Source organism: Octopus sinensis, linkage group LG18 (genome assembly GCF_006345805.1).
Source record: "Octopus sinensis linkage group LG18, ASM634580v1, whole genome shotgun sequence".
NCBI lineage: Eukaryota > Metazoa > Mollusca > Cephalopoda > Octopoda > Octopodidae > Octopus > Octopus sinensis.
In genome coordinates, this window is record NC_043014.1 from 42114894 (window position 1) to 42138248 (window position 23355).

Below are 23355 nucleotides of genomic sequence, written 5' to 3' on the forward strand. Positions count from 1 at the left end.
CTTCCTTCAGTTTCATCTACCAAAATCCACTCACAAGGCTTTGGTCGGCCAGAGGTAATAGTAGAAGACACTTGCCCAAGAAGCCACGCAGCGGGACTGAACCCAGAACCTTGTCACTGACAAGCAAGCTTCTTAACCACATACCTACAGCTGCACCTGTTATTTTAACAATCATGATGACATTCTACTGAGTGAGAAGTGATGACAATTATGATAGCATTCTGTAGAGAATTAAAAATGGGGGAAAAAAAAAAAAAAGAAGTCACCCTGATTAAATAGCTGAATTGCAAATAAATAACTATTTTACTATTTTCATTGTTGCTGTCATCACCTTTATGACTTGATGACAATAAAGACACAGATAAGCAACATTCTATAAAGAAACTTGAAAAGCAAAAAATAATAATAATAAATAATAAAGAACTATAATGCAATGATAACAACAAAATAAAAACTAATAAAAAAAAACAAAGAATTTTCCTTTGATTTCAATTCTATTGATTTTTTTTTTCTTTAACAATAGCAAGGAGAACAACAATTGTTAAACAAATAAGGGAGAATTCAGAAACATTTCTGCATTACTACAATGACAATAGTAGTAATAGTAGTAGTAGTAGAGGTAGTGGTGGTCATGGTGATGGTGGCAGTGATGATGGAAACAGTAGTAGTAGTAGTAGTAGTAAAAGGTGGCCGTTGTCATTGAGGTAATGATGGTGGTGGTGGTGGGAGTAGTGGTGGTGGTGATGGCAGGAGTAGTGGTGGTTGCTGTGGTTGGAGTAGTAGTAGTAGTGGTAGTTATAGTAATGATGGTAGTACTAGTAATGGTGGTAGTAGTAATAATGGTGGTAGTAGTAGTAATGGTGGTATTAGTAATAATGGTGGTAGTAGTAATAATGGTGGTGGTAGTAATAATGGTGGTGGTAGTAATAATGGTGGTGGTAGTAGTAATGGTGGTAGTAGTAGTAGTAATGATGGTAGTAGTAGTAATGATGGTAGTAGTAGTAGTAATGATGGTAGTAGTAGTAATGGTGGTAGTAGTAGTAATGGTGGTGGTTGTAGTAATGGTGGTGGTTGTCATTCTCATTGTGGTAATGATGGTGGTGGTGGTGGGAGCAGTGGTGGTTGCTGTGGTTGGAGTCGTAGTAGTAGTAGTAGTAGTAGTAGTAGTACTCAATCCCGATTGAAACATTAACAAAACAGCAAACAGATCTATAAATGTGTTGTTTTTTTTGTTAATCTTTTATGATCTCAGTAATCCACAGATGTCCACATCAAAGCCACACATGTTGATAATGATCTCCAGCTTTGACCACACAATGACACCCCACACGCTTAACAAGTGTTCTTAATATTTAAGGGGTTTTTGTTTTTTTTAAACCCCAGGAGGAAGACAGCTAAAGTCGATCGCAGTAGGATTTGAACTCGCAACGTAAAGGGATGTAAACAAATGCTACAGGATGGTATTATTGATGGCTATGCTCTACTGATTTTACAAATTTACTACCTTGTTATAATCCTTTCTGTTATAGGCACAAGGCCTGAAACTTGGGGGAGGGGGATAGTTGACTTGGCTGTTGCCAGCGCCGCCCCAACTGGCCTCCGTGCCGGTAGCATGTAAAAAGCACCATCCGATCATGGCCGTTGCCAGCCTCACCTGGCCTCCGTGCCGGTGGCACGTAAAAAGCACCATCCGATCGTGGCCGTTTGCCAGCCTTGTCTGGCACGTAAAAAGCACCCACTACACTCACGGAGTGGTTGGCGTTAGGAAGGGCATCCAGCCATAGAAACATTGCCAGATCAGACTGGGCCTGGTGCAGCCTTCTGGCTTCCCAGACCCCAGTTGAACCGCTCAACCCATGCTATCATGGAAAGCGGACGCTAAACGATGATGAACGATGATTGACTCCAGTACTCAATGGGTACTTAATTTATCGACCCCGAAAGGATGAAATGTAAAGTTGACCTCAGTGAAATTTGAACTCGGAACATAGCGACAGATGAAATACCGCTAAGCATTTCGCCCAGCGTGCTAATGATTCTGCCAGCTCACCACCTTTTACTACTGATATAATAATAATAATAATAATAATAATAAATGCCCTGATGCAGTACCAGGCAGTGGCTCTCATGGCTTCTGATCATAACTGACTGGAAGTGTTATCATGTACATTGTTTTGTCTTGGTATAAAAGATGGGCTACAGCAAATATTCTGCTCAATATCACAGATTTGCTTGTCAGTTGTTTGACCTTAACCAGTTGACCATGTCTCTTAGTGGCTGATGATATGTGCATCTCTGATCACAGGTAGAAGTAGTGGGGGAGCATCATAGCCATGTGCTGAGAGGGATTCTTTAGAGTTTGAATAATTCACCTCTGGAAACATGGGTGTTTCATTCAACATCCTTAAACAACCCTTATTCAGGGACCTTTTGAGCAGGATGGGTTACTCAACAAGAAGAAAATTCTAACCGGGCCACACCTACAAGATTCCCATCATGACTATCTGTCTGATAAGGGTACACTAGGCACATGCATCACAACCATATGTGCACGAAATGGTGATCTCATATCAAGATAAACAGCACATGTGATACACAGGACAGGTGAAGGGTTAAACATCATCATTATCATCATTTAATACCTGTTCTCCATGCTGGTATGAATTGGACGGTTTGACCAGGGCTGGCAAGCTGCAAGGCTGCACCAGACTCCAGTCTGATTTAGCATGGTTTCTACACATGGATGTCCTTCCTAATGCCAACCACTCCAAGGTTTTTGTTTTGTTTTGTTTTTTTGTTTTTTTTTTATAGAAAACAGGAACAAAAAAGAGGTGAATAATAACAACTATGAACTCCAACAAGAACAGCAACAACAATGATAACAACAACAACAACAATTCAATCTCAGACCGGAATAGGAACAGGCAAGAGAGCGTAGTTAAGAAGTTCTTGTCACATCTATGGGTCAGTATACATCTGTACAGGGGGGAAAAAAAATGAATATTTAAGTTTACAAATTCAAAGTTATGTAATGTGTAGATACATACATATATATATATATATATATATATATATATATATATATATATATATATATATATTATATATAATATATATATAGAATATATATATATATATATATATATATATATATATATATATGTATATATATAAAATCATCTTCCTTGTCATTTAACATCTGCTTTCCATGCTGGCATGGGTTGGACAGTTTGACTGAGGGCTGGTGAGCCAGAAGGCTGCACAAGGCTCCAGTCCGATCTAGCAATGTTTCTACAGCTGGATGCCCTTCCTAACACCAATATATATATATATATATATATATACATAGGTGCTGAAGTGACTGTGTGGTAAGTAGCTTGCTAACCAACTACATGGTTCCGGGTTCAGTCCCACTGCATGGCATCTTGGGCAAGTGTCTTCTGCTATAGCCCCGGGCCGACCAATGCCTTGTGAGTGGATTTTGTAGACAGAAACTGGGAGAAGCTTGTCATATATATGTATATATATATGTATGTATGTGTGTGTTGGTGTGTCTGTGTTTGTCCCCTTAGCATTGCTTGACAACCGATGCAGGTGTGTTTACGTTCCTGTCACTTAGCGGTGCTCCAGCATGGCCGCAGTCAAATGACTGAAACAAGTAAAAGAGTAAAGAGTATATATTTCACTATTTAGATTTTAACATATTTCATTATTGTTGGCCATACTACTGGTTTTACTAATCTATTACTGTTACCACAAGTTACACACTAACGTCTCTAAAAATATACGTTGGGCCCACTGAATGGATAACTTCGTTTTAAGTTGAAACTGCACTGTTTGAATAATGGAAAAGATGGTCATTGCTGGAATGCTGACGCTGGGGTTAAAAAAACAACAATAACAATCTGCATACCACGCTACACAAACAGACACAAAAGACACACAACATATAAATACCTATTTCTTTACTACCCACAAGGGGCTAAACACAGAGAGGACAAACAAGGACAGACAAACGGATTAAGTCTACCCCAGTGTGTAACTGGTACTTATTTAATCGACCCTGAAAGGATGAATGGCAAAGTCGACCTCGGCGGAATTTGAACTCGGAACGTAGCAGCAGATGAAATACCTATTTCTTTACTACCCACAAGGGGCTAAACACAGAGAGGACAAACAAGAACAGACAAACAGATTAAGTCGACCCCAGTGTGTAACTGGTACTTATTTAATCGACCCCGAAAGGATGAATGGCAAAGTTGACCTCGGTGGAATTTGAACTCAGAACATAGCGGCAGACGAAACAACATATAAATAGCATCACACTACACAACCCCACTGCTGGAGAAAGGGTGTGCGCCTGCATGTGTGTGTGTGTGTATTTGTGTGTGTGTGTATGTGTGCGTGTGCGCTCGCACGCGTTTGTTCAACAACAGCAATGCCTTTTGCCTGTCAACTGTTAATTGACCTACACACCTATACACACACGCGGCAGTTAAGTTCCACTTCGGTCGGCCCGGGGCTATAGCAGAAGACACTTGCCCAAAGTGCCACGCGGTGGGTCTGAACCCGAAACCATATAGCTAGGAAGCAAGCTCCCTAACCACACATCCATGCCCGCACCCAATACGACGGGCTTCTTTTAGTTTCCGTCTACCAAATACACTCACAAGGCTTTGGTCGGCCTGAGGCTATAGTAGAAGACACTTGCCGAAGGTGCCACGCGGTGGGTCTGAACCCGAAACCATATAGCTAGGAACCAAGCTCCCTAACCACACATCCATGCCCGCGCCTAATACGACGGGCTTCTTTTAGTTTCCGTCTACCAAATACACTCACAAGGCTTTGGTCGGCCCGAGGCTATAGTAGAAGACACTTGCCGAAGGTGCCACGCGGTGGGACTGAACCCGAAACCATGTAGCTGTGATGCGCCTACTGTTAATTGACTTTTTCGGCTTCCACGTGAAACGGAAAATAAGGCTGGAGAAGAAATGCCTATCGCAAAGTGCATTCCGTAAAAGATGGATCTCTGATGCAAGTATGTTGCAAGTGAAAGAACCTGTCTAAATGAGAACAAAAAAAAGGAAAAAAATGGAAAAAACAGTCTTCAGTGTGAATAAGTGATTTGTGGGGTCGACCACGTCCTCCGCTCCATTGTTTGTAAATCACTCATTCTCATTTAATTGTATATATTTTAATAGTTTATTCGTACGCTTCGTCCCATTCGATCCCCTGACCCCAATGTTTGTTTTATGTGTCCTAGTACCTATTTCTTTACTACCCACAAGGGGCCAAACACAGAGAGGACAAACAAGGAGAGACACACGGATTAAGTCGATTATATCAACCCCAGTGCGTAACTGGTACTTATTTAATCGACCCCGAAAGGATGAAAGGCAAAGTTGATCTCGGCGGAATTTGAACTCAGAACGTAACGGCAGACGAAATACGGCTACGATTTTCGCCCGGCGTGCTAACGTTTCTGCCAGCTCGCCGCTCTTATAAAATCGAGTTAGATCGTCCCTTTGTGTCCTAGTACCGTCCCCTTCTTTTTCTCGACCTTGTATGGTTAATAAAGAAATTCACTGTTGAAGCAGCTGACACCGAAGTTTGTCACTGACTAAACACTGGCTGTCATAACAAACTGTTGCAGACTCGACCTAAACTTAACAGTGTTTGTATATTTTTGCTAAGAAGTGACTGGATTGTGACAAATGTGACGTGATGTAGTTTAGTCTGTGTGTGTGTGTGTGTGTTGTTACTATTGTTATTATTATTGTTCTTGGATCTTTTCGGTTTGAACGGCAGTTTTTAACATAATTTCTAGGTAACTAAAAAATTTTAAACTTCGTATACTGGTAGAATGTGTTTATAAAACATTTTTTTCTCTTGGCTTATGTGAGAAAAATTCTATAGTTTGTAAGATATTGTTGTTTTTTTTTCTTCAATTTCTGCAATTTCAACCAATCAATTACATCCATTGAGGTAAAAATACATTCTGTGCTGTATGAATATGTCCCTCGTTTAAGAAACAAATTGGGTTACTAAAAAATTTTAAACTTCGTATACTGGTAGAATGTGTATATAAAACATCTTTTTCTCTTGGATTTATTGAGAAAATTCTAGAGTTTGTAAGATATTTGTTGTTGTTTTTCTGCAATTTCAACCAATCAATTACGTCCATTGAGGTAAAAAAAACATTCTATGCCGTATGAATATGTCCCTCGTTTAAGAAACAGATTGGGTTACTAAAAAATTTTAAACTTCGTATACTGGTAGAATGTGTATATAAAACATCTTTTTCTCTTGGCTTTATTGAGAAAATTCTATAGCTTGTAAGATATTTGTTGTTTTTTTCTTCAATTTCTGCAATTTCAACCAATCAATAACGTCCATTGAGGTAAAAAAACATTCTGTGCTGTATGAATATGTCCCTCGTTTAAGAAACAGATTGGGTTTATTTACATTTGTGAAGAAAAAAATATACCCTTCCCCCCATGCCTAACCCTAAAACAGATTGAAATGCAATAGATCGATACTAGGGTCATAATTATGGGTGACAATTTCATATGACACCGCTAGAAAAAAACTGCCTTTCAAACCCAAAAGATCCTTGTTCTTTAGCTCTGAGGTCAGCCCTGTTCAAACAGCTTTTAAACGGGTCCATTATGCTGTACCCACCGTGTTTTATGTGTTCTTTCGTATTTGAGACGGTAGGGTGTGATTCGAAAGGCATTCAATTGTTATTTCTAATAGAAAAGGCAGGTTACCCACTGACTAATGTGGCAATGGGGCGAAGTAGGAGTAGGGTGACTGAGCGATATGATGTAGGTGGGTTTTGTTGTAATGCGGTGCAGAGGTACTTTGATGTTTAGTGAAGGTGACATAGATTTAATGAGATATAGTGTGTGTGTGTGTGTATGTATGTGTGGAGGCCGTTGCTGCTGCTGCTGCTGTTTAACCATAGGCCAATCCTGATCAAGCAAACCTGTGATCAGAAATTTGACTATCCCCTCCCCCTTCCCCACTCTAATCTATTCTTATACCCTATGTTCTGTATATCTAGGTCTACATGATTTAATGAGTTCTTTTCTCCTTCGTGATGGTAGGGTGTGAGCTGAAAGCAACTTGACTGCTGCTTCTAGCAGGTAGGTAGGTCATCGAGCGACTACGGCAGTGGTGTGATGTAGTACAGCTACAGTGTGATGTGGCATAAGTGTCGTCGTCATCGTAGTAGTAGTAGTGGTGGTAGTAGTAGTAGTAGTAGTAGTAGTGGTGGTGGTGGTGGTGGTGGTAGTAGTAGTAGTAGTGGTAGTTTGGTATGTAGGCACAGTGTTGTGAAGGTATTATCTAATGGTGTGTAGATGTAGGGTTGTTGTTGTTGCTTAGCCCCAGGTCAGTCCTGATCAAGCAGCTCTATGATTAAAGATTGACTGACACTGACCACCACCCCTCCCTTTTTACTGTATTCTAATTCTGATATTATATATACTCTTTTACTTGTTTCTGTCATTTGACTGCGGCCATGCTGGAGCACTGCCTTTAGTCGAGCAAATCGACCCCGGGACTTATTCTTTGTAAGCCCAGTACTTATTCTATCAGTCTCTTTTGCCGAACCGCTAAGTGACGGGGACATAAACACACCAGCATCGGTTGTCAAGCAATACTAGGGGGACAAACACAGACACACAAACACACACACATATATATATATACATATATACGACGGGCTTCTTTCAGTTCCTGTTTACCAAATCCACTCACAAGGCATTGGTCGGCCCGGGGCTATAGCACTTGCCAAAGATGCCACGCAGTGGGACTGAACCCGGAACCATGTGGTTGGTTAGCAAGCTACTTACCACACAGCCACTCCTGCGCCTATATATATATATAGGGACACGATATATATATATATATTGGGACACAAAACTCTACTTGTGAAGACCTGTTGAGGCAAGTGAGGATCAGAATCGAAATCGTTCAATGGAAATTGCAGATGTGTTACCAGTGCCGGTAAGAGGACCATCCGTCCGCGACTGTTGCCAGCGCCGCCCCGACTGGCCTCGTGCCGGTGGCACGTAAAAAGCACCATCCGTTCGTGTCCGTTGCCAGCCTCGCCTGCCCCCCGTGCCGGTGGCACATAAAAAGCACCATCCGTTCGTGGCCGTTTGCCAGCTCTGTCTGGCACCTGTGCAGGTGGCACGTAAAAAGCACCCACTACACTCACGGAGTGGTTGGCGTTAGGAAGGGCATCAAGCCGTAGAAACACTGCCAGATCTGACTGGGCCTGATGAAGCCTTCTGCTTCACAGACCCCAGTTGAACCGTCCAACCCATGCTAGCATGGAAAACGGACGCTAAACGATGATGATGATATATATGTGTGTGTGAATACACACACACACACACATATATATATATATATATATATATATATATATATATATATATATATATATATATAGATATATATATATATATATATATATATTATATATATATATATGTATATATATATATATAATATATATATATATATATACATCCATGTATGTGTGTTTATATAATTTTTAAATTTTTACTCATTTCAGTCAGAGACTGAAGCCATGCTAATATATATATATATATATATACACACATAGATGCATATGTGAGTGTGCATGCATGCATGTGTGTGATATACAGACATGCACACAGAAAGACAGTAGTATGCTGACATGCTTAACAAAAGCAGATACGGTTAAGGAAATTGCTCAATATCTCAATGAAATATGTAAAACAGCAAACCACGTTACCTCATAGCCCTTTCCTAACAGGAACTCAGCAAGATATGATCCATCCTGTAAAAACAATGAAAGAAAACAAAACATTAATACTGGCATAAATGAGAAATCAATAAAAAGAATGGTTCAACAGCAGGAGATATATCTATAAAAATCATTTTAATGTCTCATCATCATCGTTTAACGTCCGCTTTCCATGCTGGCATGGGTTCGACGATTTTGACTGAAGGCTGGCGAACCAGATGGCTGCACCAGGCTCCAATCTTGATTTGGCAGAGTTTCTACAGCTGGATGCCCTTCCTAACGCCAACCACTCCGAGAGTGTAGTGGGTGCTTTTTACGTGCCGCCGGCACGGGGGCCAGTCAGGCGGTACTGGCAACGACCTTGCTCGAATCCTTTTACACATGCCACCAGCACAGGTACCAGTAAGGCAACTTTGGTATATGTATGTGTGTGTGTGTGTATATATATATATATACGGAGTAAACACATAAATGTGAAACAAGGTGGAAAAAAGAGTACTCAAATACCAGTGGTAGAGTAATATGCTTCATTTAAAGCAGCAGAAAATTCAACAAAACCTGTTACTCTGAGTTTCCCATTGCCGTTCATCGGACAGTTTTTGCTAGAATGCTAGCAAAAACTGCCCGATGAACGGCAACGGGAAACTCAGAGTAACAGGTTTTGTTGAATTTTCTGCTGCTTTAAATAAAGAATATATATATATATATATATATATATATATATATATATTATAATTTCCATAATTGCCTGGGTCAGACAAAATTTGTTCAGGCAGATTTTCTACAGCAGGAAGCCCTTTCTGTTGCTGACCCTCACCGGTTTCCAAGCAAGGTAATATTTCCCCCTGAATCTAGACAGGTTTCCATGGAACATTTGCAAACAAACATCACTGGTTGTATGACAGTGAAGTTATTCATAATTAGTGTACAATGTCAAGGTGAGACAAACACATTCACAAGCTAGACTTCTTTTCAGTTTCATCAATCAAATTCGCTTCCAAAGTTTCAGTTGATTCTGGGCTGTAGTAGAAGACACCTGCCCAAGCTGTGCCCACAGTTTTATACATATATCATCATCATCATCGTTTAACACCCAGTTTCCATGTTGGCATGGGTTGGATGGTTTGACTGAGGACTGGCAAACCAGAAGGCTGCACCAGGCTCCAATCTGATCTGGCAAGGCTTCTACAGCTGGATACTATTCCTAATGCCAACCACGCCAAGAGTGTAGCACAAGAGAGTGCAAACCTCCGCCAAGGCAACACCAACGTCCACTCAAAGATTAACCAGAGATGATTTTTAAAATGAGAATAACTGAAACAATCTTAACTGCTATCACAAATGAGAATACTAAAAATGAACCTGGCTGCTCTCAAAAATTAAGTAAAAAAAAAAGGAAAAATAATCCAGAGTCCTTGTCTGGTACCAGATCAGTCCCAAAATCTAATCAGTTCATGCCAGTCACAAGGCATCGGTTGTCAAGCGATGCTGGGTGGGGGGGACAAACACAGACACACACATATATATACATATATATGATGGGTTTCTTTCAGTTTCCGTCTACCAAATCCACTCACAAGGCTTTGGTCGGCCCGAGGCTATAGTAGAAGACACTTGCCCAAGGTGCCATGCAGTGGGACTGAACCCGGAACCATGTGATTCTTAAGCAAGCTACTTACCACACAGCCACTCCTACACCTATAAATATATATGTATTTATAGACATGAGAGAGAGAGAGAGACAGAGAGGGTTGAAAATATCTAGTATGAAGGCTTTCTCATTGCACTGCAATTTTTACCAGTCCTCCAAACATTTTTGTTTTCCGGCCGTTCGCCAGCCTCGTCTGGCACCTGTGTCGGTGGCACATAAAAAACACCATCCGAGCGTGGCCGTCTGCCAGCCTCGTCTGGCACCTGTGTCGGTGGCACATAAAAAACACCATCCGAGCGTGGCCGTCTGCCAGCCTCATCTGGCACCTGTGTCGGTGGCACATAAAATCGCCCACTACACTCTCAGAGTGGTTGGCGTTAGGAAGGGCATCCAGCTGTAGAAACACTGCCAGATCTGACTGGCCTGTTGCAGCCTTCGGGCTTGCCAGACCCCAGTTGAACCGTCCAACCCATGCTAGCATGGAAAGCGGACGTTAAACGATGATGATGATGAATCCACCAACCAAAAATTCACCTACAAATGTGTATATATTTTATGACAGAACAACGTCTCTTTTCTTATCTGTCTCCTCTATTAGACTATTCCTCATTGCTTGCTTTATTACCCACTCTTCAAATATTAATTTCTGTTGATATTTTTATCTTTATACCTTAACACTGTCTTGCTTTTTTCTTTCCTTCTTTCTTTGTTCTTAAGTTGCTGTTGTTGCCGCTGGTGTCTTTATGGATATGTTCTTCATGTATTTTTAATGTGATTCTCAATCACTACTTTTATTTCAGTTCTAAATCTTATGGCTTCTTATGGATTATACTTCACATATTTTTCATGGTTTTGTTACTATTTGAAGCATTATAATTATCATCATCATCATTATTATTATTATTATTATTTCCAGATTTTATTTCAACTCTATGTCCATTTATATATTCTGACAGTTTTATACGTCTTCTGCTAGGCTACTGTTACACAAGTGCTTATCTACATGTGCTCAGGGAAGCGTTCCGCGTTTGGTCAAAGAGACGGACACAGCCAAGTGGTTAGGAAGTTGACTTTGGAATCATGTGATCTCAGGTTCAATCCCACTTTCTTTTGGTTCCCTACACTACAAGTTCAAATCCTAAAGAGATCAACTTTGTCTTTTACCCTCCAAGGCACAGGTCTGGGAAAAGTTGTATATGGAAGACCCGGCCATTCAATACCAGTTTCCCCTCTCCATGCTACCAATGTTTCTTTGTTTTCTTATTATTTAGTTTACTGCCATGATGGGACTGATGCATGCATCATGGCAGTAAACTAAATAAAAAAAAAACATTGGCGTTAGGAAGCGCATCCAGCTGTAGAAACACTGCCAGATCAGATTGGGCCTGGCGCAGCCTTCTGGCTTCCCAGACCCCAGTTGAACCGTCCAACCCATGCTAGCATGGAAAACGTACGTTAAACGATGATGATGATGATGATGATGATTGGTGGCAAGGAGAGGAGAGGCTGATATGAATGGCCAACTGCTGATCTTATTCAAGGGAAATGCAAAGGCTGATACAGTTTGGAACCAGTGACATCGCAAATTCATTTCTACAGCTGAGCAATGTGAAATAAAGTGTCTTGCTCAAGAACACAACACACAGCCTGGTCCAGGAATTGAACTCACTACCTCATGATTGTGAGCCCGATGCTCTAACCACTAAGCCATGCACCTTCACACATTATTATTATTATACAAAAACCTTTTGTAACCTTTCGTCCTGTTTTGTCCCTTTATGTTTTCCAATCATATTTGTCAGCCCTTGTGGCCAATAAAAAGAATGAATTATTATTATTATTATTATTATTATTACTACTATTATTAAGATAGTGAGCTGGCAGAATCATTAGCATGCAGGATGAAATGCTTAGTGGTATTTCGCCTGTCACTACGTTCTGGGATCAAATTCTCCTGACGTCGACTTTGCCTGAAATTTTGAAGTGGGAATGTTTGTTGATTAATGGTACACATGTCCATGGAGTGCTCAGCCACTTGCAGGTTAATTTCACAAGCAGGCTGTTCCATTGTTCGGATCAATTGGAAACCTTGGATGTCGTAACCGACAAAGTGCCAGTAATCCATGCAAGCACAGGAAACTGGACACGACGATGACAACAACAACAACAACAACGACGACACAATGTCAGGCTGTATTTGATCTGGTTCTTTATGGTCCGAGTAGCCTACACCACTGATCACTTCTGATTGACTAACCTTGAAGCAGGCATACAGAGCCAGGTAGTTACATGATCACCCAGCTGTGATCAACAATCTGAACATCTGGATGAAATGCTTAGTGGTTCTGGGATCAAATTCTCCTGATGTTGACTTTGCCTGAAATTCTGAAGTGGGAATGTTTGTTGATTAATGGTACACGTGTCCGTGGAGTGCTCAGCCACTTGCAGGTTAATTTCACTAGCAGGCTGTTCCATTGTTCGGATCAATTGGAAACCTTGGATGTCGTAACCGACAGAGTGCCAGTAATCCATGCAAGCACAGGAAACTGGACACTACAACAACGATACAATGTCAGGTAGTATTTGATCTGGTCCTTTATGGTCCGAGTAGCCTACACCACTGATCACTTCTGATTGACTAACCTTGAAGCAGGCATACAGAGCCAGGTAGTTACATGATCACTCAGCTGTGATCAACAATCTGAACATCTGTTGTCGTTAATCTATTCGTATCATGCGGTGTCAACAGGTAAATATGGAACATCAGAATTGTTCTATTCACCTCCAGACGATGCAGATCATGCGTGACGACGTGGCAGGCAATAAATTACTAAAATTAAATCAGCGAGTGATACTCATTTGTATGCTTCGCCCATTAATTATCATTGATTCAACTAATTGATGTTACTAGTAGCTATGCCAGAGTGTAGTGGTGAGGAGAGAATAGAAGAGATAAATCTGGGTAGGGGTAGATTTGGGATCAACTAAGAGTACCTTGGAGAGAGATAGTTGATCGAGCTTCAGTGTCTGTATAACCATGGTTACCGCCTCTCTTTTTTTGGAGCGACAGTGTTCCTACTATCCCTTCTTTTTGACTCCAACTACAACATCTGTTCATATAGGCCAAAAAGGAAGCCTCCTACTGTTAGAAATAGCAGCCAAGTTTCCTTCACTATAGTCGTTATAGTCTTAAACCAAGAATTGCTTGTTTACACTTTTTCGATATCAGTGACTTTTCGTCAAAAGGATATATATTTGCATCGGAAACCTACTTTTCATCGACAACTGGTGATTGTCAGACACTGATGACGGGTCAATACCCAGAAATTTGAGTCTGTGTGTATCATACATGTTGAAGATGAGTAGGATGGCGTCCCATTGCAAATACTGATAGGGCACAGAAAGTGTGTCAATAGCCAGCTGGAGGAGGTGTCCTCCTGGGGCTACAAGCTACAGTAGCATCCACCCTTAAGGGTTAGTCACATTTAAGTGGCAAATATACTTCACGATGTCGTGCAGCTACTGTTTATACCTCGCTCAAAGATTTATTATATATATATATATACGAGCAAAACGCACCCCCGTCCAATGGACAGTGCTGAGTTGTCAAACATTTAAACCAAATTTTCTCAAAACAACTTGTCCAACCGTCCTAAAGGCCTCCCCTTTGAGAAACACTGATTTAACCTAAATTTGAGACAAAAGAAAAAGGAAAAAATAAAGATAGACTTTTTTCTATTCCAAAGAAAAACGATTTTATTCACACAAATTTGCGCAAACTGCACATGCATTTTTCTCGCGTACACGTAGTATCGATCGCAACAGCTGATGTACTTGTACATACAAATGCACGTTTCCATGGTTTTATCGATCGCATTCTCACCTGGAATCGATTTTTGTAATTTTTTCAAGACTTATACACGCCCTGATACCATCGGTATCTACATATCAAATTTGAGTGCAATTGGATGGAGAATGCCCGAGATCCTAGAAGACACACAGACAGAACAGATTTTATATAACAGATACTCTTTTACTTGTTTCAGTTATTTGACTGTGGCCATGCTGGAGCACCGCCTTTAATCGAGCAACTCGACCCCAGTACTTATTCTACTTACCACACAGCCACTCCTGCACCTATCATATAAATATATCATATATATATAAAATCAGCTACAGAAACTGAAACGAAATACCAATTTTAATGGATTCTTGTGATTCTTTACAGAATTCACTCTTTTCCCTCTCATCAATTCCATAAATCTTCCTCACTGAACCATTTATTTACATTTCAATAACAATTTACATTGATCTCGCAACATCGCAATTCATATTTCAATAACGATTTATTATATAGACAGACATACATTTTGCACTATCATCTTCATGGATGAACTGGATATATTTTTATTTATACGAAGTTGTAGTACAACTCTCATGCTACCATTTTTGATCACTGAACTAAATTATTATTTGGCTCTTTATTTTTTGTTGTTGTTTTACTGTCTAATTCAGCAACTATTTGTTTGTGTCGGTAGAATTCACTGAATGGCTTACTTCATCGGCAGTTACATTACACAGAGACAACATTTTTTTTTCCCCTGGTGACCACTCAAGTGTGAACTAGCAACAGTTGCTAGTAGTCAACTAGGTCTCAGGTGAAGCGATCAATACAACATAAAATTTATATGAGAGAAAAATGTACAATAACTACAGGTGAGTATGAACCTGGGATGTATCAATCAATTTATGTTGCTGCATTGTTTAGTTCCATATCAAATCTATGATCAAAAGGGTTCCAACCATAACCTTCCAGTTCAATTTTTTTGTCCAGAAGAATCAACAAATTTTGTCCTCCAATATCCTATCATTGCCACTATTCCACCAGTGTGTCAAGTTAAAATAAATCTGACTGTTGGCTTAGCTGTATGGTTAAGAAATTTGCATTGTAATTGTGTAGTTCCTGGTTCAATCCCACAACAGAGCATCTTGAGCAAGTATCTTCCATCAGAACTAAGTTCTGATGGAAGATACTTGCCCAAAGTTTCTGAGAGAAATTGGGTTAAACTGAGCAGAATCTCAATCTATGAATTGTTCTTGGATGGTAGACCTAATCTATCATCCAATTTAATACCCCACCTCCATCTGGTCCTCAGAACCTTTAAAATGGAATCTCTGAGAAAATGCCCTCAACTACAGCCCCAATTCTTCTAAAGCTCTAAGTCTTCTATTATAGCCTCTTAGGTGTGGATTTGGAAAATTGAAAGAAGCTCACAATGTGTGTGTGTGTTACTATCTTTTTGGTTTGATATCATGTGATAGTTGTAAGTGAGAGTCCCCGTCATGCAAGCAGTGTCCTTTGTTTCCAAACCTTTGTGGGAACATGTCTTGTATTTGCGGTAATGTTACCTTGCTTGGTAAATAGGTGAGGGTTAGTGACAGGAAGGGCACCCAGCCATAGAAAACCCACTTCAACAAATTTCATCCAACCCAAGCATGCATGGAAAAGTGGACAACAAAATGGTGATGACAAGTTATATATATGTATACACACACACACACGTGCGCGCATTATATATACATCATCATCATCAACATTTAATATCTGCTTTTCCTGCTGGTATGGGTGGAATGGTTTGACATGGTGCTGGCCAACTGAGAGCTGTCCAGGTTCCAATTGTCTGTTGTGGCACACATAAATATTCTTTTATTCTTTAACTTGTTTCAGTCATTTGACTGTGGCCATGCAGGAGCACCACCTTTAGTCAAACAAATCAACTTCAACACTTATTCTTTGTAAGCTGAGTATTAATTTTATCAGTCTCTTTTCCAAACCGTGAAGTTATGGGGATGTAAATACACCAACATTGGTTGTCAAACAATGGTGGGAGGACAAATAGACACACAAACATACACACACACACACATGTATATATATATATATATATAATATATATATATATATATAATATATATATACACATATATACGACGAGCTTCTTTCAGTTTCCGTCTACCAAATCCACTCACAAGGCTTTGGTTAGCCCGAGACTATAGTAGAAGACACTTGCCCAAGGTGCCATGCAGTGGGACTGAACCCGGAACAATGTGGTTCGTAAGCTAGCTACTTACCACACAGCCACTCCTACCCCGCCAAAAAATACAAAAATAAAAAGAAGGAAACCGTCATGGGAACTGTCCCTCTTTCTCTGATTAATCCCAAGAAACAGAAAAATACAATGTGGAAGAAAGAGATAGACTTCAAAACAGCCTTAATGTGTTCCTGTTGTATGTTTTAACAGTAGTTTCCTAAGAAATGCATTCCTTTCATCTGATTGTATAGTTAACCTCCAGACTTGTATACAGTTAACCTCCTGGACCAAGCTTATTATCCATTGTAAATTGAAGCCTCAACCTTCCCCCAAAGCCCCACTAATGACAGATGTCAACAGAAAGTAAATTAGGTCATGTTTATTTAAGAATTATTTCACTTAATTAAAAGAGGTTCTTTTTTTTTTTTGTATTTCTATTCCTTGGTGTGGTTGTTAGACCAAGCGATGTTTACTTAAGATTTTTATTTTTAAATTATTTTTATTCCTATTTACTTTATTTTTGTACTTTTATGAATATGGTAGCAGCCTACATATATATATATATATATATAGCAGACTCTTATGTCTAACAATAGAAATTCATATATAGTTACTCTTTTACTTGTTTCAGTCATTTAACTGAGGCCATGCTGGAGCACCGCCTTTAGTCAAGCAAATAGACCCCAGGACTTATTCTTTGTAAGCCTAGTACTTATTCTATCAGTCTCTTTTGCTGAACTGCTAAGTTACGGGGATGTAAACACACCAACATCGGTTGGCAAGCGATGTTGGGGGGACAAACACAGACACACAAACACACACATACATATATATATTATATATATACGACAGGCTTCTTTCAGTTTCCGTCTACCAAATCCATTCACAAGGCTTTGGTCGGCCCAAGGCTATAGTAGAAAACACTTGCCCAAGGTGCCACGCAGTGGGACTGAACCTGGAACCATGTAGTTCGTAAGCAAGCTACTAACCACAATCAGAGGTAATGGTTCAACGTATGCACTGCATGCCTTACTATTTCCCACGATAAATAATTTCTGTGTAATATATAACTGATTATTGATAATTTTCACTAGATTCATTGTAGTGATCCTTAAGTTTATTTCGCATTCCTTCATTTCTTAGTTTCAAGTGGTCAAGAGAAAGAAAGGCAAAGGAAAGCAAATTTTTTACTGTTTGCTTCCAGTTATAGTGAGAACAGTGATGGTATTTTCTTTGTATTCTATTACTAGCAGTATCGCCTGGCGTTGCTCAGGTTTGTAAGGGAAATAATTATAAAGCATTTTTAGAGAGTTATAGCCAAAAAATAGCAAAAAAATGGAAAAAAAATGATGGTAAATTTTTTTGAGAGTTAAAAAAGGCGGAGTTGCGTCCCCTAGACGGTCTGTGGTTTGGGTTTCTGATTCTCGACCCCATGTCGAATTTATCGATTTTTTTCAGAACTGGGGGAACTTTTCAAAATTTTCGCTGCGTTAGTTTTGAATTATGACATTGGGCTATGTGTGTGTCAAGTTTCATCAGAATCGGTTGAAAGCCGTGGTCAGGGTGAGGGTACAAGCAAACAGACACACAGAAACACGCACAGACAAACTGCCGTTTATATAGAGAGAGATTTACAAGAAGGGAGCGCCAAAAAGAAGGACAAAACAAGAAATGAGTGAATGACCAAGAAAAAGAAACACAGAGAAAGCAGATAAAGCAAACAGCAAATAATTTGCTTCGCTTTCCTTTGCTTTCTGTTGACAACTTAATATGGCTGAAAGGCAAGCAGCAAAAAAAATCTGCTTGTCTTTCAGCCATATTAAGTTGTCAACAGAAAGAAAAGGAAAGGGAAGCAAGTTTTTTTTACTGCTTGGTTTCAGTCATAGTAAGAGCAGTGGTGTTATTTTCTTTGTATTCTATTATTTTCAAGAAGAGAGCCTCAAAAAGAGGGAATTTGTGTGTGCGAGAGAAAGAGAGAGAGATTAAAAAGTTAAGTTTTCATCCATTCATTCATGTCAATGCTTTAAAATATAATTTTAAATATTTAAAGTTATTTAAGAAAGGTTAAGTAAAAAAAGTAAACTAACACCTAAATTAGTGGAGGCACGTGGCTTAGTGGTTAGGGTGTCAGCATCATGATCGTAAGATTGTGGTTTCGATTCCTGGACCGGGCGACGCGTTGTGTTCTTGAGCAAAACACTTAATTTCACGTTGCTCCAGTATTTTTTTTTTTCCGGGCCACCAGCATTATTAAGGTTACCATGCAGCTCAGAAAATAATGAACCCCAAGGGAAACATGTTGGCCTTATGCTAGGGGTCATAGGATTAAAGTATAGAAAGCAAAAATCAACTTTGGAAGGATATGAAGTCAGAACATAAAGGGCCATAGCATTTTACATTCTGGATTCAACTTCTGCTGAGATAAGCTTTGTCTTCAGAAGGTCATATCGATCTTCTAAAGATCAATGAAATAAGGAATCCCTCAAGGAGTGGGGTCGTTATTATCAACAGTTCCTTATCCTCAAAATCATAATTTTTTACACAGATGCAAGGCAAGAAATTTTAGAAGGAGGATACAGTTAATTCACTCAGCCCCCTCCCCCCCAGTATATGACTGTTACCTGTCTAGGTACTATTTCTCTTTTTACTCCGTTGGTTACGACGATGAGGGTTCCGGTTGATCCGAATCAACGGAACAGCCTGCTCGTGAAATTAACGTGTAAGTGGCTGAGCACTCCACAGATACGTGTACCCTTAAAGTAGTTCTCGGGGATATTCAGCGTGACACAGAGAGTGATAAGGCCGGCCCCTTGAAATACAGGTACAATAGAAACAGGAAGTAAGAGTGAGAGAAAGTTGTGGTGAAAGAGTACAGCAGGGATCACCACCATCCTCTGCCGGAGCCTCGTGGAGCTTTTAGGTGTTTTCGCTCAATAAACACTGACAACACCCGGTCTGGGAATCGAAACCGCGATCCTATGACCGCGAGTCCGCTGCCCTAACCACTGGGCCATTGCGCCTCCACTGTCTAAGTACTAGGCTATATTTCTAATTGATGACACCCTCACAGGAAAAATATGACCTTGTGTCTTCTTCTTCTGATGATGATGATGATGATTTCTCATATTACTGCAAAGCAACAAAGAGAGAAGCTTTATTGTGTAATCAAGTCCAATATTTGTACAGCTGTTTCAACTGTTGAGTGGTGTAGATCAATAAATCTATTTACCAATCACGGCCTCTACATGGTTCACTCAATTTCTTGTAACAGCAGCCAAATAGTCCTCATATTACATACATCTGTCTTTCAAAAATAAAAACACATAGTAAAAATGTAATATTGAGAACACATTTAGAGCTGCTCAGAGTTGACCTCAATTTAAATAACAAAGGGAGCCTCTAAGTGGTCGTTTGAACTTCATGATTATAATTATAATGGCCTCTACTCCTCAGAGCTGATTGATCTTTTACCAACTCCACTCAAGCACTATCGACTTAATCATCCTTCCTCTTTTCATTACTCTTTCATGGGCCCAATCTTCCCAGGCCTCACAGAAACTGTAATCTCTGGTCCTTCTTCCTCTAGAATTCCGGTCCCTTCCTGCATGTTTTTTTCCTTTAGTCATCAACTCTTTATGTAGATCAGTGGTCCCCAACTGGAATTCACATTGCCCTTGGGTGTCCGATAAGATTTTGACAGTCAAAATTATGCGCAGTGGCCGTGTGGTAAGTAGCTTGCTTACCAACCACATGGTTCTGCGTTCAGTCCCACTGCGTGGCACTTCGGGCAAGTGTCTTCTACTATAGCCTCGGGCCGACCAAAGCCTTCTGAGTGGATTTGGTAGACAGAAACTGAAAGAAGCCCGTCGTATATATGTATATGTGTGTGCATATGTTTGTGTGTCTGTGTTTGTCCCCCCAGCACCGCTTGACAACCAATGTTGGTGTGTTAGCAGTTCGGCAAAAGAGACTGATAGAATAAGTACTAGGCTTACAAAGAATAAGTCCTGGGGTCGATTTGCTCAATCGACTAAAGGCAGTGCTCCAGCGTGACAGTTAAATGACTGAAACAAGTAAAAGAATATACTACTACAATACACGAAATACTTTAACAACTTTATTTTTATACAATTCCTAAAAATATTTAATTATGAAAATATTATAGGATCTTTTTAACCCTGTAGTATTCAGGTTACTGCGTCAAACGTAATGCTAATTTATTCACATTCATCTGAATTAGTTATGCATTATGTTGTAACATTGCAATTTCAATGACACAATTGCTTATTTCTAGAATAATATTGTAAGGTAAACATGAAAGGCCAAATCCAACCAGTTTGAAGATAAAACTTGCAGGTTATTTTGACCGGATTAGACAGGTTTAAATGCTAAAGGGATAAACATTGAATGGCTATAGGGGTCCATCCAAGTGAAAGAGGAATAAAAGGAGACCATACCCTTTTACTCTTTACTCTTTTTACTCTTTTACTTGTTTCAGTCATTTGACTGTGACCATGCTGGAGCACCGCCTTTAGTCGAGCAAATCGACCCCGGGACTTATTCTTTGTAAGCCCAGTACTTCTTCTATCAGTCTCTTTTGCCGAACCGCTAAGTGACGGGGACGTAAACACACCAGCATCGGTTGTCAAGCAATGCTAGAGGGACAAACACAGACACACAAACATACACACACACATACATATATATATATATATATATACATATATACGACAGGTTTCTTTCAGTTTCCGTCTACCAAATCCACTCACAAGGCTTTGGTCGGCCCGAGGCTATAGCAGAAGACACTTGCTCAAGATGCCATGCAGTGGGACTGAACCCGGAACCATGTGGTTAGTTAGCAAGCTACTTACCACACAGCCACTCCTGCGTCATAGGCGAAAAATTGTCAAGAGAACTACTGATGTAGATCATTCACAGGATCGGTCTGCAAAAGCCATGGGCATGGTAAGAAACACCAGTTCGTCGGTTACTAACCCCACCCACTGTTATCAGTCATCGACCCTCGCCACCTCATGAAATGACTGCAACACATTGAATACAATTAAATGCTGCTCGATGTTTAATCGACTGAAACTGCATGCAAAGAGTAAGGAAAATAACAATACTGATGAATCAGGACAATGCTTGCCAGACATAACTACAAATAAAAACAATCTTATATAAATGACATCTGAAAGAGTAATGCATTCTACTGCCACGTAATAGTATGACATATGTGGAAGCACTCCGTCGGTTACGACGATGAGGGTTCCGGTTGATCCGAATCGACAGAACAGCCTGCTCGTGAAATTAACGTTTAAGTGGCTGAGCACTCCACAGACACGTGCACCCTTAACGTAGTTCTCGGGGATATTCAGCGTGACACAGAGAGTGACAAGGCCGGCCCCTTGAAATACAGGTACAACAGAAATGGGAAGTAAGAGTGAGAGAAAGTTGTGGTGAAAGAGTACAGCAGGGATCACCACCATCCCCTGCCGAAACCTCGAGGAGCTTTTGGGTGTTTTTGCTCAATAAACACTCACAACGCCTGGTCTGGGAATTGAAACCGTGATCCTATGACCGCTGCCCTAACCACTGGGCCATTGCGCCTCCACTATGACATATATATTACACGTAAAAGCAATAAACGTCACCCTTTTCAAGCCTAGCCAGGCTCATGGGCCCAGTTTCCTAGTTCCTGTGTCATATGTATTCCCCCCAGCTGGACGGGACACCAGTCCATCGCAGCGTTACTCAAGAAACAGGGAGAGAGAGTGAGAGAAAGTTGTGGCGTAAGAGTACATCAGGGGTCACCACCACCCCCTGCCAGAGCGTTTCGGAGCTTTTTTAGGTGTTTTCGCTCAATAAATACACACAACGCCCGGTCTGGGAATCGAAACCACGCTCCTCCGACCACGAGTCCGCTGCCCTAACCACTGGGCCATTGCGCCTCCACATATATATTACACGTAATACATTTTATACACAATGATTACCTGCCGCTAAAACACATAACACAACTTCCTCAACAGTTATTTCTTAATGTGGGAGGGGCATGAATGGGTTGGTTGCTTAAGAATTGGAGTGTAACTAACATAGGAATAAATTTCATATTGAAACTTCTTTTCAATAAATAAAAATGTATATAAAACGATTATAGTCATAATGATATAGACACAGGTGTGGCTGTGAGATTAGTAATTTTTCTTACCAACCACATGGTTTTAGGTTCCATCTGCTATGCGACACCTTGGGCAAGTGTCTTCTGCTTATAGCTTGAGACTGACCAAAGCTTTATGTGTGGATTTGGTAGACATTCGTAGATGGAAACTGAAAGAAGCTCATCATGTGTGTGTGCGTGTGCGCAAGTCATCACCATCATCATCGTTTAACGTCCGTTTTCCATGCTAGCATGGGTTGGAAGGTTCAACTGGGGTCTGGGAAGCCATGAGGCTGCGCCAGGCTCCAGTCTGATCTGGCAGTGTTTCTACAGCTGGATGCCCTTCCTAACGCTAACCACTCCATGAATGTAGTGGGTGCTTTTTACGTACCACTGGCACAGGGGCCAGAGGAGGGTGGCAGTATGTATATATTATTACTAGCATGCCAGACAAAATGCTCAGTAGTATCCTGAGTTCAAATTCCACCAAGGTCGACTTTGCCTTTTATCTGGGGTCAGTGAAATAAGAACCAGTCAAAGCACTGGGATCAATGTAATCTATGAGCCCTCTCTCCACAAAATTTGTGTGTGTGTGTATGTGTGTGTGTGTGTGTGTGAGTGTGTGTGTGTGCATGAGTGAATGAGT

At 40.4% G+C, this 23355-nt stretch overlaps 1 protein-coding gene across 2 annotated transcripts in view; it reads right to left on the reverse strand.

Moving 5' to 3' along the window:
* LOC115221408 (GDP-mannose 4,6 dehydratase) overlaps positions 1-23355 on the reverse strand; it is a 91934-nt gene that overhangs the window by 49796 nt on the left and 18783 nt on the right. For both annotated transcript variants that reach the window (XM_029791589.2, XM_029791588.2), the window contains exon 2: positions 8795-8839. In XM_029791589.2, coding sequence (XP_029647449.1) covers positions 8795-8839 — 45 coding nt within the window. The remainder of the gene's footprint in view (positions 1-8794; positions 8840-23355) is intronic.